The 16,178-nt window shown below is 49.1% G+C and overlaps 1 protein-coding gene across 2 annotated transcripts in view; it reads right to left on the bottom strand.

The window, feature by feature from the left end:
* Positions 1 to 886: 886 nt before the first annotated feature.
* Positions 887 to 16,178, bottom strand: part of BRINP2 (BMP/retinoic acid inducible neural specific 2) — a 115,864-nt gene continuing 100,572 nt past the window's right edge. For both annotated transcript variants that reach the window (XM_077901793.1, XM_077901792.1), the window contains exons 5-8: positions 10,536 to 10,641; positions 7,647 to 7,883; positions 4,597 to 4,819; positions 887 to 2,946 (exon numbers count right to left, since the gene is read on the bottom strand). In XM_077901793.1, the coding sequence (XP_077757919.1) occupies positions 1,830 to 2,946; positions 4,597 to 4,819; positions 7,647 to 7,883; positions 10,536 to 10,641 (1,683 nt within the window). In that variant the 3' untranslated portion in view covers positions 887 to 1,829. The remainder of the gene's footprint in view (positions 2,947 to 4,596; positions 4,820 to 7,646; positions 7,884 to 10,535; positions 10,642 to 16,178) is intronic.

Here is a 16,178-nt window from a genome sequence, read left to right as displayed (position 1 = left end):
CTCTATGCAACAATAAACATAGAAGGCTCTTGGGCACATAGACATGACCATCCTTTCGTTCTCCCAGTTCATTTTGTACCAGCTGAGATACAGCCCAGGTAGGGGATGGAGTACTGAGTATGTATGTGGTGACTTTTGCCTGAAGAAAGTGCAGGTCATCATGCCTCCTCATCGTACTTGGACCCTGTGGAGAATAGACAGGGAAGTGACTCTCCAAGAGATATGCTCTGAAATGCTTCTCTGACCACCTGGGGGAGGCACTGTGGTGAGAATGATGCCTTATTCTGTGTGGTGTATGTCCAACCTGCTCTTTAGGCTGGGAAGGTGGTAATCACACAGGATGGAGAAAAGCCAATGCCATGTCTGCATCCTTCCCAGTTTCCTCAAATGGAGATCGTGGACCATAAGATGCAGAGAGCATGGGAGACTCTCCTGATGTCCGCGGCAGTGTTGGCAAAGAGGAGTTCCATTAGCAGACACTTGCCCAGCACGCAGCCTGGGGGCCCCCTTGTGAGCAGGGACTTTGACACTACTCTCCTGATAGTGGGAAATCCTGGCTGAAGGGCCTGCATTAGTTCTCATGCCTGGGAAAAGAGGTGCAGGGGCGGGGGAGGGGGTGGACTGGTAGCCAGATAACCCCCACATAAACACACACGCTCACACACACAACCAACCAAGCCTGACATGCATTCACTTGTGAAAGCATACACGAATCACCCAGCCTCCCCCACAGCAATAGCCACCATCCATGAATGCCCACGTATCACACACAGAGCAATTAAAAAAAAAAAAAAAATCCAGGCAGCCCAAGGAGCTATACTCTTTTTTTTTTTTCTCTCTTTTCTCTCTCATTTTTCCCCTAAAAAAGGCCTTTTAAGAAAATATATTAAATCAGGTAAACTTTTACTTGTATGTTCATGTGGCTGGAGCAGATTGACAAAGAAAACAATCACAAAATAAATATTTTTGTTTTGTTTTTGTTTCGTTTTTAAAAAAGAACATTTCCCTATACATTGTCTCTTTCTAACTTGACAGAGCTGCTTTCTTGGGCAGAATGGGTGCTGTTGGAAGAGGAGCTCCGGCTGGACCACGAGGGTACACAGAGCAAAGTGGGGAGGCTGAGGAAGCGGGGGGGCCGGAGGGAGGGAGGAGTGGGGAGCAGAGCAAGCCTGCCTGCCCGCCCTTACGGTCCTCTGTTGGTATCACCTTGAGTTTCTCAGGGGAGCCGGCTTGAGAGGCAGTCAGTGTCTGGGAGGGTGCAGACGAGGCAGCGTACAAAAAGTAAGAACCAACGTGGGGAATCACGAAACAATGCCATTTTAAGAAATCTGGTTAAAAAGAATACAAAAGTGACTCCACGGAGAGGGAGGAGGAGCTGCTCCCACTCCTACCGCTGTGCCCCCTCTTGCCTTCTTGAATGATAAGAATCACTTTTAAGGATTTATTTTTTCATGGGTTGGCTGGTTCTTTTTCTAATCTCTCCCTTGGCTCCTCTCTTTCAACTGCATTCATTTGAAAGCACCGACTTTACAGATTTGAGGCTGCTCAGGGGTAGCCTCCCTGTGTGAGTGAGAGCGTGTGTGTTTGCACGCGTGTGTGTGTGTGTGTGCTCGCACATGCACATGGTGAGCGTGTGCGCATGTGCAGTAGCGCTTCCTTTCTCTCCTGCCTGCTTCAGTCCAAGCCCTGAGGTCCTGTCTGCTGGGTGCTGAAAGTCTCAAGGGAGAACCCTGTTGGCACTAAGGTGAGGGCTTGGATGATCTTTGCACCCTGGATTTCATGGATCACCCTGGATCACCTCCCTGCCCAGCACTGGAGGGGGGCCCCCATTAGCTACAGAGTTTGCCTGTCTCATACTCCACGGGGTTTGGCAGCTTGGAATTGAAAGCCCTCAGGGAGGACTGGATCCTGCCCACCTCATTGTTGGCCAGCTTGAGCCGATGCCGGAGCAGGCAGGAGAAAAGGTCAAGCCGGACCTTGCCGGGTGGAGAAAGCTGGTTTACCCGGTCCCTAAGCTCTATGAGCTGCAAGAGGGCAGAGTCCTGGGAACCTTGAGTGTATGGGTAGTCTAACTGGAGAATTAAGTCCCGGATAGCATCCGGGTCAAAAGGTAGGCTGTAGCCAAAGACCTGCAATGTGTTGATTTTCATGTATCCTAAGTTCTTGGAGGGATCGGTCATCTCCAGGGGCTCGTAGTAGATTGTCTCATTGGAGCTGTCATCCAGGGACTTGATTCGGCTCCGGAGGTAAACGTGGACAGTCTCAAAGAAGGTCTTCCACCTGTTGCCCAAGGTGATCGTCCAGTTTCGGCACTGGGCGGCTGCATCCACGTTAGTCCTCTCCCAGTCGGGGAAGCTGCCCTCATTCACAGGCATGAACCAGCTCTCAGAGTGGCTGCCCCCAAAAGGGTTGACATAGATGGCCATGACAGGCTCCAGGGTGCTGTTCTTGGTGAGGCAGATCTGCAGGGACAGGGCCAGCATCACGTGCACTAGCCCAGGCTTGTATTTGTTGCTCTTCAGGGTGAGCAGCATGCGCTTCCTCCAGGAAGGGTCGAACCAGCTGCCCAGACGCATGTCGTTGCTGATAAAGATGGAGTGCACCTCAATGCGGCTGTCCCGCTTCTGCAGCAGGTACTTCAGCTCCAGGTCCTGCAGGTCTGTCTCTAGCCCCAGAAAGTTCTCCAGGGACTCAGCCACCTCTGGCCGGCACAAGCCCTGGGCTAGCACATAGCCTGGGTTACAGCCCCCACAGCGCGTGCTGTTGTCCGGAGCACAGTGGGCACACGCTGGCCCCTCCCCCAAGGCACACGGGATGGGGCCCTGGCAGGAGGACTGGTCATAGGGGCAGGTGCAGCTGTGGCTCTGCTCCAGGAAGGTGCCAGGGAACGTGCTCTCTCCACAGTAGAGCAGGGACTGGACTCGATTCCACCAGTAGGACAAAGACCTTTGGGAAGGAGGTAAAAATGAATAAGGAGTCCTAGGAACACATCGCCGTCACTCCCTACCCCAAAGGTAGGAGGGGGTTGACTAATAGGTGGGAAAGGTAAGGAGAAAGATAAAGCCCCAGGTTCTCTGAATGATGGAAACCCTACCGCACCACTTCTGGAATGACTAAGGCCCAGAGCTCAATGTCTGATGGATCAACACCAGCAATACTTGACATCACGCTTGTACTGGAAGCAGCCAGGCTCATCCCTCCCTGGTACCACCTCCCTCGCTTACTCAACAGCCTACAGAAGATCTCCCACGTGTCTGTATGGAAACCTCCTGTGTGGCTTTCAGCCTTCTAGAGAAGACTATCCAGCAACTGGCTCTCCCAGCTTGCTGGCATCCCATCCGTTTCTGTCCTACTTCACCATCCCTGTCCTTTCTATTCCCTCTGCATCTGTCTCTCTTCCACCCAGAGCAGGAATCTTCTATAGCTGGCTTCCTCTTCAGGCTTCTATTTCAGCTCCTCTGATAGCTCCTCCAAGAGGTCTTCCATGACACCCTTTTCAAAAGAACCGCTCCTCCGCTCTCTAGCACACTGCTCTGTTTTATGTCATCCACAGCAAGGATCAGGATGGGAACTGATTGTTTATTGTCTCCTTGTTCACAGATGGCCTCTCTGCAGATGCCACGAAAGCAAGGACACCGCATAATCCGCCAACATATTCTCAGATACCGGGATTGTTCCTGGTGCCTGGTAAGCACTTAAGAGTGATTATTTGAAAACACAAAAAGGAACCTCTTCCCGAAGCCTTGGCTGGCCTGAGTTCTCCACTCGGGCTTCCCTGTTACCAGCGCCTCAGTCAGAGCCACAGCTCTGGGTTGCAGGGTAGCTTCCCTACCCCACAAGGCCCCGTCTCAGCGCACCATTCCCATCTCTCCCACACAATCTGGCCCAGACTTCCTTCTCCAAGGTGGCTTTTCTCTCCAGCTCTTGCTTTTACTAAACTGCACCTCTGATTTATGTTCTACCAACATGAATTTAAGTGGCTGCCACATAGTTAAAATTTTATAGTTTTTATGTTTCTGTATATTTATTATATCTTCTCAATGAACAAATACCGCCCCTCGACACACAGCTTAAAATTAGGATATGCTGCGTGCACTTATTAAGTAAATGGGCGCACGAGGGGGTGGATGAGGGAGTGTCTCTGACTGGACAGCCCCGCTCTGCTCCCAGGGCAGCAGGGCCTGGCTTCCTCTCCTTCTGTGGCCGAGAGCAGTCACTCGTTTGAAGAAATCTGATGTGTGTATTCTCACCATATGCAATTGGAGTGTGAGCTCCAACTCCACCCCTTTCTTTCCTAAAAAACGTCTTAAAACCGAGATGAGTGAGAATTGGAGTATGATTAGAATAACATTTGAATCCACTACAATTTATAGAGAAGTAAAATTAGCTTCTCTCTGTTTTCTCTCTCTCGCTTCAGGCACCAGTCAGAATTGAGAATGACACACGGGGAGGTGACAGCAGGGGGATCTCAAAGGCCTCACGTGGGTCACCACTGCCAGATCTCCCAGTTGGACAGAGAGCCTTCTACCCCTGCCCCCCGGCCCCTGCAGCCCCTGGGATGGGGCCACCCTGGGCCCTGGCGGCTGGGGCGCTCACCTCTCCTTGGGCAGGCGGAAGCGAGGCTGCCGGTGGCAGCGCTTGCAGAGGTTGAAGAGCCGGCGGACAATGCGATGTGTCTTCTTGACCAGCAGCTTCAGGCTGGCTCCCAGCTGTTGGTAGCGGTGCTGAAGGCTGGTGTCCACGGCCCAGAACTGGGAGATGGCCGTGGAGTTCAGGAACCTGTCGTCAGGCAGCCTCTTCAGCAGGGCCTGGAATTCCTCTGCGGGCAAGAATACGGAGCTGAGCTTGGGGGGTGGGGGGCAGGGGGTGTCATGCAGACCCTGGGGGTCGGGGAGCAGGAGGGCAGCTCCCCCCCAGACCCAGCCAGCCCTTGCAAGCACCCCCCCATGTAACAAAGGAGGCTTCATAGCCACTCTCCCAGCCCCTTTTTATATATTTCTTTTTCAACAGCTTTATATGGAAAATAATTAACATACCATAAAATAGAGCTTTAGGATTCTTTTCTCTCTTTCTTGTCCCTAATATGCTTCTGAATTTCAAAACAGATTTCCGTCACTGCCCAAGCAAGCCAGAGGGACTGCTTTTGCCAATGACCTTGGGACACACCACTTTCTCCCTTGGTAACCCCTTACACATCATTCATGACACCGTCCATCACAGGCTGTCTTCTTTGTCACACCACAAACACACGGTGGGAGATGTAGGGCAGTCCCAAAGGGGAGAGTGGACAGCTGGCAAATGTGGACACAGGGAGACTGAGTGCCCAGCTCAGAAAACTTCTTAGAAACCTTCCAGTCCCCAAGCCCAGCCTCTCCCATCCACATCCTTCTCTCTGACTCTGGAAGGCTTTCAAGCTTCAGCTCTTGGCAGATAGCCCTTCTTTCTTCTAGCTAATCCAGAAGGAAGATGCTCTCTGGTTCTGGGGGCCTACTGCAAATCTGGGTTCTCGGAGCTTCGTAGGCACAACACGTTTGCTGATCTCATGCTCATATCTGCTTTTACTTGGGACCTGCAGCCACTGTCTCCTGGTGGGGGTCCAGATAGCCCTCATTTACTCAGTAACAGTAACTAACTCATGAAGGTGGAGCCCAACATCCTGTCCCACAATAAGCATCAGTGAACATGTGCCAGCATCACTATTCCAGCGTAGCTGGGATTGTGAGGACTGGAATATTCTCCTTAGCAGTTAACTGCCATGTCTGGGACTTGAAATCACAATGCCTGGGGCCTCAGCTCATTCTGGTTTCTCAAGCACCTCGTTATTCATACCCTCTTCCCCAATGGTTGGAGAATCAAACCTAGTGATGACATTAACAACTAGCTTCTACGTTCTTCTTTTCTGATTTTTTTAGAGACAGAAAGAAGCAGAAAGAGAATCTTAAGCAGGCTGCATGCCCAGTGCAGAGCCCAACGCAGGGTTTGATCTCATGACCCTGAGACCATGACCTGAACCCTGAAATCAAGAGTCGGACGCTTAACCAGTGGAGCCACCCAGGCACTCCTCATAGTTCTTTTGCTAAATCGTTTAAGCTCACAAAAGAGCACAGGGAATAAGAGGATAAACCCCCCTGTGCCCACCACCAAGATTTAGCCGTTTTGCTGTATCGACTTCATTCAGTCTTTTGTTCTGTTTTGTTTTTGAGAAATAAGACAATGAAAATATGTAATCGAAGGCTCTGAACTTCCCCTCCAACAACTCCACCTCAATGTATCCACTCTCTTAGATGTTTTATCATTACCATATATTTCTTAATGTTTTCTGCAAATATATTTACCTGTAAAAAATATTAAGTATTGGCTAGTATTTTTTTTTTTTTAGATTTTATTTATTTATTCATGGAGACACAGGGAGAGAGAGGCAGAGACATAGACAGAAGGAGAGGCAGGCTCCTCGCTGGAAGCCCGATGAGGGACTTGATCCCGGGACCCCAGGATCACACCCTGAGCCAAAGGCAGATGCTCAACCGCTGAGCCACCCAGGCATCCCATGTTTTTAAGCATTATATAAATAGTACTAAATACATATTATATTTAATACATATTATTATAGTATTATATAGTAGTATATATAATACATAACCTTTTTCATTTTTCCTTGTTTTACCAACATTGTGTTTCTGAAATACATCCACACAACTTAACTATCATTTAGTGTTGAAATGTATGAATGTACCAGGCAGAGTTATTTATACATTAGTTTTATCTACATTACCCCATATGAGCCTTCCATCCACCTACCAATATCACTTTCCCTCTTTTACAGAAGAGAAAATGGGGATATGGTGAAGCTGTATGGTTCACATAAGCTCATAAAACTGGTTACTAACAGAGTGCCTTAGTCTTTGGAGGCTGCTTTCAGAAGATGCCACAGACTGGGTGGTTGAGAAACAACAAAAATTTATTTCTCATAGTTCAAGAAAGTGGGAGTCCAAGATCAGGATGCCAGCTCGGTCAGGTCCTGGAGAAGGCCCTCTTCTGGGTCACATATGGCTAACTCTTCACTGTGTCTTCACATGGCAGAAGGGAAGAGGGATCTTTCTGGTGCCTCCTTTGTAAGAGCACTAATGCCCCATCACCTCCCAAAGGCCCCACTTCCCTGGACATCATATTTCCAACATATGAATTTTGGGGGACACAAACATTCAAACCATCACCAAAAGCAAGGCCTCGAAACCAAGTCCTGAATCTAGATCTCAAGGTAACACAGATACTAGTTGTCCCTGTGATAAGCCATACTCAGCATGTGCTGGTGCCTCCCAGAAGCATTCTATGTACATCACGATTCAACAGACATTCCTTCTGCACCGTATATGCAGACACTGTACAGGCAAGGCCTATGCCCTCAAATCTAGTCACCTGAACTTAGGAAGTCCTCAAAATACATCTCCTTGGTAGGAGTTATGTCCATTTGCATAGACAACAAAAGATAATCCCTTGAGACTTGAGGTGGTGATATAACCTCCTAGGCTCCCAGAGACAGCAAGTGGGTGAGCCAGGATCCAAGCTGAGTTCCCCACATGCTGGGCCTGTACCTCACATCCATTTTCCACTGACAGGGAGGAAATGTGGGCCAGCCGACTGCTCACCTGATTCCTCAAACTGCCGGTTGTGGGTCACCCAAGAGTCCTGGATCTGCAGCAGGCTGTCCTCCATGGCCTGGATGTCAGCATCAGGACAGTTGCATTCCGGGAAGGTGGGGCTGCATTTGCACCAACAGTCATTGCCCTTGCAGACGAGCTCGCCTTCAGAACTGCACGTGATGTAGCTGAGGGCCGCGGCCACAAAGCGCTCACGCAGGTACTCGGGCAGCAGCACCTGCAGGCCTAGGGAAAGGACGTGTCCGGGAATTGTGGGGCAGGACCCGAAGGGACTTGGTTTCCCACACTTGAGGCTTCAGGATCCCCAGTTGGAGTTCTGCTGACTTGTGCATCATTCTGGGCCCAAGAATGGTCAGTCACCCCGGGGTCTGACCCTATGGAGCTGGTGGGGTGGAAGGGCTACCACTGCCCCTGTGACAGGTGGGAGAGGATCTGAAAATGCAGATGAGGACGATCAAAGCCCAAGGCTTAGTCGAACCCCTCACATCAGCCAAATTGAGAGCATGCATATCATATGAATGGCCTTATCGGCTATGTATCAGCATTTCTAGGATGGGAATGGGACGATGTTTCGGATAAAAGAAGAGCTTGCAGCCCTCTTGGGGAGGAATCAAGGCTTGATGGGCTTCTTGCTCTGCTTCCGATAGCCATCCTGTTTCTGGCTTCACTGAGGTGAGCAGCAGCCATCCTAAGATGTTATGCTGACCCTCCTGGGCCTCCCACCCCAGGCCTGATGACAAAGGAGGCTGCTCTGGTTAGGAAGTAGGGACAGGTTTTGCTGGTAATGTAGTGGCCAGACACCATACCCAGTACTTTCCATATATGATCACAAGTAACACCCTGGGCAGAGTGAGGCCAGATGTTCCTTCTTATAGGTGAGGAAATCTGAGCTCTGTGGCCACAGTGACCTGCCCAAGTCACAGGGCTGGTAAAGGTGGCTTGGTGTCAGACCCTACCCTTGCACCATCAGGTCATACTGCATAACTGGGACTGGCTGCCCCTGTCTCAATATGCTTTAACTCTTAAGATTTGAAAGTTAGATGATGGTAGGCATCCTAAGTTCAGTCAAGCCTGAGTAGATATGAATGGCTCTCAGCTCTCTTTTCTAATTAGCTGCCTCTGATCTTGGATAGAATCCACTAAATTGCTCCAAGCTTCAGTTTTCCTACCCATCTGTGGTGGATATTAGTTTACCAGTAACAGAATATATTCCTATTCAGCTTCAAGCCACACAGGGTGGCTGTTGGAAGCATATCAAGAGATGAATGAAGGACGGGCTCTTCTTTGGATGCTGCTGGGCCAGGCTCGAGGTCAGACCTGCAAGAGGCCACCCCAGTGGGGGCATTGTGAGAGATTTTGCCCGGAGGATGAGGAACAGGAGAAACTTCTGGATGCGGTGAGCTCCCTTCTTCTCAAATATCTGCCAGCTCTTTATTGTCACACCCTTGACCTCATCCTTGGCAGGAAATCACAGAGCCCAAAGTAGGTATCCTAGTCTCAGCAGACCTCAAAACAGAACTTAGAAATGCAGCAGCAATGGATGTCCGTTGTTCCTGTTTGAGACCCGGCTCCTATTCTGAACTGCTCCTAAATCTTTCCTCCTTGATGTTGCACCCACACTTGCACTTGAGCAGCCTACCCTGCACACCTTGTCCATGCGCTTGCTTCCAACACACACCCTCCCAAGTCCTTTCTCTCCACCTCCCAACTACCTCCTTTCTCCTCACCATAACATTTCCCATTGCTATAAAATAAGTGCCCCGAGCAATGTCTGCATGAGTGATGGGCTATAAAATTAAATGGCATAAACTATTCCAAATGAACCACCAGACATTCTGAACTTCACTCATCGCTAATTTCTAGACACAAACCCAGCCCATCTAGGGACACCGGAGAAGAGGGATGCTAATTGCATTACGTGGCTTTTTTTTTTTTTTTTTTTTGCATTAGGTGGCTCTAAATAAAGGAGTCTTTTACTCCTTTTTATTATATATTCCTTGATTCCGAAAGCACTGATGGGTTGCATCTGGCTCAGGTTGCCTGGAATTTGTAATCGTAGATCCTGGGTGAGGGCTATTGATTTTATAATACCAAGATAATAATATCTTAAACAGAGTCCAGTTCAGTTAGGCCTTAAGAAAAATGAACTTTTCCCATTGCCAAACAGCTCTGTCTGAATCGGTTTGCATAGCCCTGTCCCAGGATGCTCGGGGAACAGGCAGCAGGAGCTGAGCACCTCCCCCTACCTCCCAGGCTCCAGACCTAGTGTCATCCCCAGTCTTTTTGCTGGCCTGTTTGCAAGCCTGTCTTGTCCAGTTCTGTCTCCAGTGGAGGCTACCATGCCTCTCAAACTGTTCTCCTGGCTCCAATCTCCCATGGGAGAGACTATAGATTACTCACAGAAAGTAGAGACCACTCAGGGTAGCCAATGATCCCACAGTTTGGAAAGCTCTTAGTTGAGCTAGAGATGGTGGCCCCATAACCACTCTGCAAAGGCTAGCTGTTCCCTAAGGTGTCCTTAGGACAAAGCAACAGAGGAGATCATCAGACTGGGCCAAGGTATGGATGTGGTCTTGCTGTAGACAACAGTCTTGGGGAGGACTAGAATGTGGGAGGGTGTGGGCATCATGTGGTATGAACAATGGTCTCGGGTGCAGGTAAACCATATCAGAAGTTTTCTCAAAAGAATGGGGGAAAAAACAAAAAACAAAAACAAACAAACAAACAAAAAGAATGAGGGAAAGTGATGCCATACAGGTCCCAGAACTCCTAGTGGTTCTGGTCTCAGGAAGGGTTTGGCCAAATGAAGCACATGGGACTCCTTCCTGCTCCTCGGGGACCCAGACCTAACACCCACCCCATCACAGGATAGCTTACCGAGCAGCTGCACTTTGTTCTCCGGACTCTGCACCAGGACCGAGCTCACGGAGTCCAGATTGTCGTAGTTGCTGCAGCCCAAGGGGCCAGTCCTGGTCTCCGTGACCTAGAGAAGCAGGGTGTCATGTGGATTGAGACACCAAGTGGAGACCATCCCTCCACACATCCCTCCCCAGCCACCCGACCTCAGGCCCCGCAGCCTATCCTTAAGTGGCCCGAGAATGGCAGGTGTCTTCCTGGCCCAGGAGCATAAAGCCACTCTCCTTCCTTGTTCTAACACAGTGAGTGTCAGGGGCGGAGGGCTGGTGGTGGCAGTTGTACCCAGTGGGGGGGCTTTCCGAGGGAGCCAAAGGGAATTTGCCTCTGGGAAGAGAAAATTCAACATGGGCAGAGGAAGCTGGACCTCTGAGCTCGAGTCCCCTCTTCTCCTGCCCCAGAGGGAGACAGGAGGCCAGATGTGGATGCTGTCAGCCGGCTGGTGCGCCCAGCTGCATCCACTTGATGTGGTGCTCACAGGCTTTAGGGATCCCGAAGATGAAAAGCACTAGAGAAATGTGAGTTATGAGTATTATTATTAGTATTAAACATTTAAGTCCCACCTCGGCACTGAGACGTCCTCAGAGAAAATCAGCCATGGGCTTCCTGCATATTTTAATAAGTATATTAAATATACATAAACTCTTACAGCCATGTAATATTCCAAAACACCACAGAATCATTTTGAAATATTATAAAGTTGGCCTATCCGTTTTTCCCTGATGTTTTTAAAGTAGAAGATGAAGAATGGGAGTCCTTAAATGCACTGAAATAATTCCCTAATAAGAATGATGGGGACCCGCGGCCCTTTCTTCTCAGGATCTCCGAAAGCTCTGCCAACAATCAATCAACCAATCAACGAGTATTTATTGAGCAGCCACTGTTCAATTCCGTACAATTCATCAAACATTCACAGAGCGCCTCTCCTGGATTTCTTCAAGGAGTCAACCCTGATACCTCTGGTCTCTCCTGGCTCCAGGCACCTCCACTCTGCAGCAGGCACAGATGCTGCACTTGCTCATCCTTTCCCATGAGTACGTGGTGAGAGTCTGGGTCCTCCACACACTAAAGGCTCCACAGAAGTAAGCTCATCATTGTTTCATTCACCATGTTGTCAACAACAATTAACACAGTGCCTGGCACACAGTAGATGCTCAATAACTTAGAGCGTGTTCTAAGTTATTAGAATATATTCTAATATGTTCCAGGCTTTGCAGGGTAGAGAGGTGAGCAGAGAGATGCCCAAGTTATGTGCTGTGTCCTCTGGGAAATCACACCCCGTGGGTGAGGCAGGTGTATATTCAACTGACAGACATGCATCCGAGCGGAGCAGAAGCCATGTGTCAATGAGCACAGAAGAAAACAGCTCCAGACAAAGGGAGCACAAAGGAAACAGCAGCAGAGGAGACTCAACTGAGCTGGTCCTTAAAAATAAGTAGAAGTCTGTTGAATCACTGTATTGTACACTGTATGCCAACTCTACTGGAATTAAAATAAAACAAACTGAAATAAGTAATAACAAAGGAAAGTAGAAGGGGAAAGGAAAGTACTCTGAGAACAGGGAGAAGGGGCAGCGTGAGCTACAACACACAGGCTGGGCTGCATGCAGTGAAAATGTCTAGCACCCTTCAAGTGACCAGGGTGAAGTCACCAAGTAAAGAGCCAAGTATAAATGACACTTTTAAAGGGAATCTAAAAATAAAAAATAAATAAATAAAGGGAATCTAGTATTTTTAGTCTTAAAAATTACTCATGGAACAGAGTAATTAAATGAAGGACGGTTTGATACTGACTAGAAATACAGTAGGGAGATGGGAGAGATCCTTGGGACTTAAAGTAGTCTGAGAAGGCTTCATGGAGGAGGTGAACCACGAAGGATATATAAGAATGGAGGGAAAGGAGGAGGGAACTAGGAGAGAGATAATTACAGACAAAGACAGAAGGGCAGCCACAGTGCAAGAAAAGCAGCAGAACCCAGCCCGCATCAAGAACAGGACCAAGACCATTGACAGGGGCAGTGATGACTTCTCTACAGTTGCGAGCTCATCCTCCAATATCATCCCATTTAACTTCACAAAAACTCTGAGACAGTCTCACTGCCATCACTCTCCAAAGAAGGAAACCAAGGTTCACAGAGTTATGAGGCCCAAGGCCACAGAGCTGTGAGTAGCTAAAACAGGATTTTAATGTGGGGGATCCTCAGGCCCATCAGTGTTCCTCCTGTCTCCTGTGAGGATGTGTCAAAGGACCACAGAAAATAGTGAATTAACCCCCTTTGGATGACATCACTTCTCAAAACAGGTATAAAGAGAGCAGTTCATCCCAAATAGTTTAGTGATCTGCCCTCTGTTCAGAATGTGAACACAGGGCAAAGCAAATTGTATAGACTTGAGACCACAGTCTCCTAATACTACAGATGAGGAAACCGTGGCCAGATGAGTTAAATGATTTACTCAAAGTCACACATCTAGTTAACCTGCACGGCTAGGATTCATTCAATGCATTCATACATTCTTTCACTCACTCATTTATTCAATGTAACAAATATGCAAGGAGCATCCAGAACTCAGTGTAAGGCAAGTCACTGCCATAAGGAGTTTACAGACAAGTGGAAACATGTTTCTCTAATCCCAGCATTCGGGCTGTTACACTTGGGCCTGCGTCCCTCCACAGGTGGGCGCTCGGTGCCAGGTAATGGCTCTGTATTGATGGGTGACTGGCTGTCAAACCTCAGGGGGAAGGCAAAACCAGGCTTCTTTCAAGGTGAGTTCATCTCTATGGTGTAAGAATCCCTGTGAAAGGAGCCCTGGCTGAGGACTGGCCCAGCTCTTCTGGAGTGAGATGGACTGAAGGGCAGTGGGGAATGGTGGGGTAGATGGTGGGTGGGTGTGGTATTTAGGACACTTGCGTTTCCCCGCCTCCAGGTAAGCCGGCCACCACACGGTCACTGAGCTCTGCACTGGCTTTTCCATCCACCCACCCCTAAGTTGGTTGCTCACCAGCCTCAAGTCCAGGCAGGGAGGGAGCTACATGTCTTCTGTAGGAGTAGGATGACCAGCCAAGGAGGAGAACAGCGAGCAGCCGCTCCCCTCGCCTCTCTCCCCCCACAATCCCCACCTACATAGATCCATCTGCTTCCCCACCACTGCCACCATCTCACGCAGCATGCCGGTCTGGCTCTGACGCTGATTTCTGACCTTCACTTTGCTATTCCCAAAGGTCAGCTCCACAAGAGGACAATCAGGTAAATCATTGAAAAGATCTGGGTAGCTTCCCTTTGTTCATCTTAGCTCAAGGACAGGAATGAGGAAGAGACAAAGGCTATGATTCCCACGCTCATTTCCTTTGAGGGAAGGAGCCAAGCCAGATCTCCGAGAGGGAAGAAGGCCCACTCAGATCATGCTAGATCCTAAAGTCATTGCTCTTTTCACTGCTGTTCTACCTTGAGCCACCTCTGTCCTTCTTAGAGACCTAAGGAGATGGGAAGGAGAAAGGGAGCTGGGGAGGGTCCTCTTACAGCTATTCCCTGGGCACTGACTTGATAAGCAGGACACCTAAAGACCCCTTTCCCCAAGTGTGCAGAGTTCCAGAGACTCTGGACAGTCAGTCCAGAGAACTGTGCTTTCTCTGTAACAGAGGCAGCCAGTTGTGTCAGGTTACAAACAAGGCCCATAGAAGTAATGGAAAGTGCAGTTCACTCAGGCACATGCGTTCAAAGAGCATCTCAGATAAGCTTTCAGAAAGGGAAAATAATTGTGTGCTAATTGGTCTGTTGACAGAGACTGTCCTGCCTTCAGAAAGCCCTGATGGATCTCAGGTTCATTAGCACATCCAATTTTCCATAAATACCAGATTGTGCAAACCCTCTTTCCTGCCAGCCCCCTCTCCTCGCCTTGCCCTTTCTTCCCCACTGCTCTTGTCCTACCGAGGGAGACACCTGTAAAGCTAAGAGTGTCTAAAATGGGCTTCTAACTATGAACTATAGGGCTGGGCAGGGCGAGCACAGCTGATGGTGTTTGTGCTTAAAAGAGCTGCAAATTGAATCCCAGGCTGTGGCGCCCAGGAATTCAGACAAACCTTTTTAAGGATGCTTTGCGAGAACGCATCCTTCTTGCTATCCTGGGACCCAGCCGAAGTTCTGTGTGGGCTCTTTTCAGTAAGCTCTGGAACATATCAAACCAATCTTTCCCCAATCTTTGAGTAAGTAGAGGGTAAGCTGCAGCGGAGAAGCAGGCTCCTCTGCTTAACGGCTCTGATCCCTTCCAGGGGTTGCACACAGCACATACAGTGCACGGCATTCAGCCCTTTACAGTGTGCAAAGTGTTTGCATGAACTATGTCATTGGGTGTCACCCCAACCTTATGGCAGAGAAAGGGGTGATATTCACAATATCAGCAGGTAAGACCGGAGTGCGCAGACTAATCAGAAAAAAGTACAGCGGCGGTACCAAAGTAGCATTCTGGAGGCCTCCTGGGGTCCATTCACCCATAGGGGAGATCTGGGGGCTTTAGGTGAGAGAAGAAGGTGGTTAGGATGGCACCCAGCGGCTGGGCGAAGACTGTTTACCCAGCTGTCATGGAAGTGGCTTGATATTCTAATAACTGGTACAGCCTTATCAGCTGAGTGTAAGCCCTGGGTACAGGTGAGTCAGATAATTGGTAATGCCATGTCCTGGAGTACGCTGACTTCTCAAGGTCATAGGAATGGTGAGCCCCAAGGCTGAAACTCAATCCCAATTCTCCTCACTTGGACAAGCGTTTCCCACTAAGCCGGGGAGCCTGCTTTCACCTACCAAGCATTTTATTGAGGGTTTCACCACATGCCAGCTGCTGTGAAGGGACCTGGAACTGTGTGCATGCTACAGAGTCCCTGCTGCTCTAAGCCCTCCTGCCACACTTGTGGCTTTGGGGAAGTGACAGTGGGGGTGTCAGCAGTTGCAATATAAGGTGACAAATCCTGTAACAGAGGTGTGCGCTAATCAGGGTAAACCTTGCAACAGAGTGGGATGTTCTATCAAGTGAGCAGACTGGTGGGATAGGCTGCCAAGAACCTTCCTTTGCTCCTTTGTTCAGCAGTGCGTGCTTAGATCACAGGGTTCTCTAGACCTCACTACGCTATATGAGGAGGAGAACCTAGAGGAATGGAAGGTGGAGAAAACACTAGATGATCCTTGTTTTCTTACTGCTTCTCTGAACTGTCTCCCATGGGGAGAGCACATTGCAGTCCTCAACAGAGAAAACACCAGGCTGATCAACCCAGCAGAGGATAAATTATGATCTCACACTCCATGTGTAATTGGAGGAATTCCAAAAAGAGCCTTCCAAGGATGGTGGCCTCACTTTTGCAGAGATAGACAGTGACTCTAGTTCTGGAAAATGCATCATCCACAGACCCTATACTAGATGTGGCTTTGGGTGCCTTCCGATCTCTCTACCACCTGCAGGCTCTGCCAAAGAGATGAGTCCAGTCAGCCACATTGGAGACTATGTATTAGACTCTTTGTGTTGGACTAATGTGGACCTTGAACCAGATTTTTCCTCCAGGGACTTTAGAACTGTGATACTGAGAGAAAAAAATGTAAGGGGTGGTGGTGGACACCCTTAAAAT

This window comes from Canis aureus, chromosome 6, assembly GCF_053574225.1.
Source record: "Canis aureus isolate CA01 chromosome 6, VMU_Caureus_v.1.0, whole genome shotgun sequence".
Lineage (NCBI taxonomy): Eukaryota > Metazoa > Chordata > Mammalia > Carnivora > Canidae > Canis > Canis aureus.
Note: the sequence above shows the minus strand (reverse complement) of the source record. Positions and strands in the feature narration are given on the sequence as shown.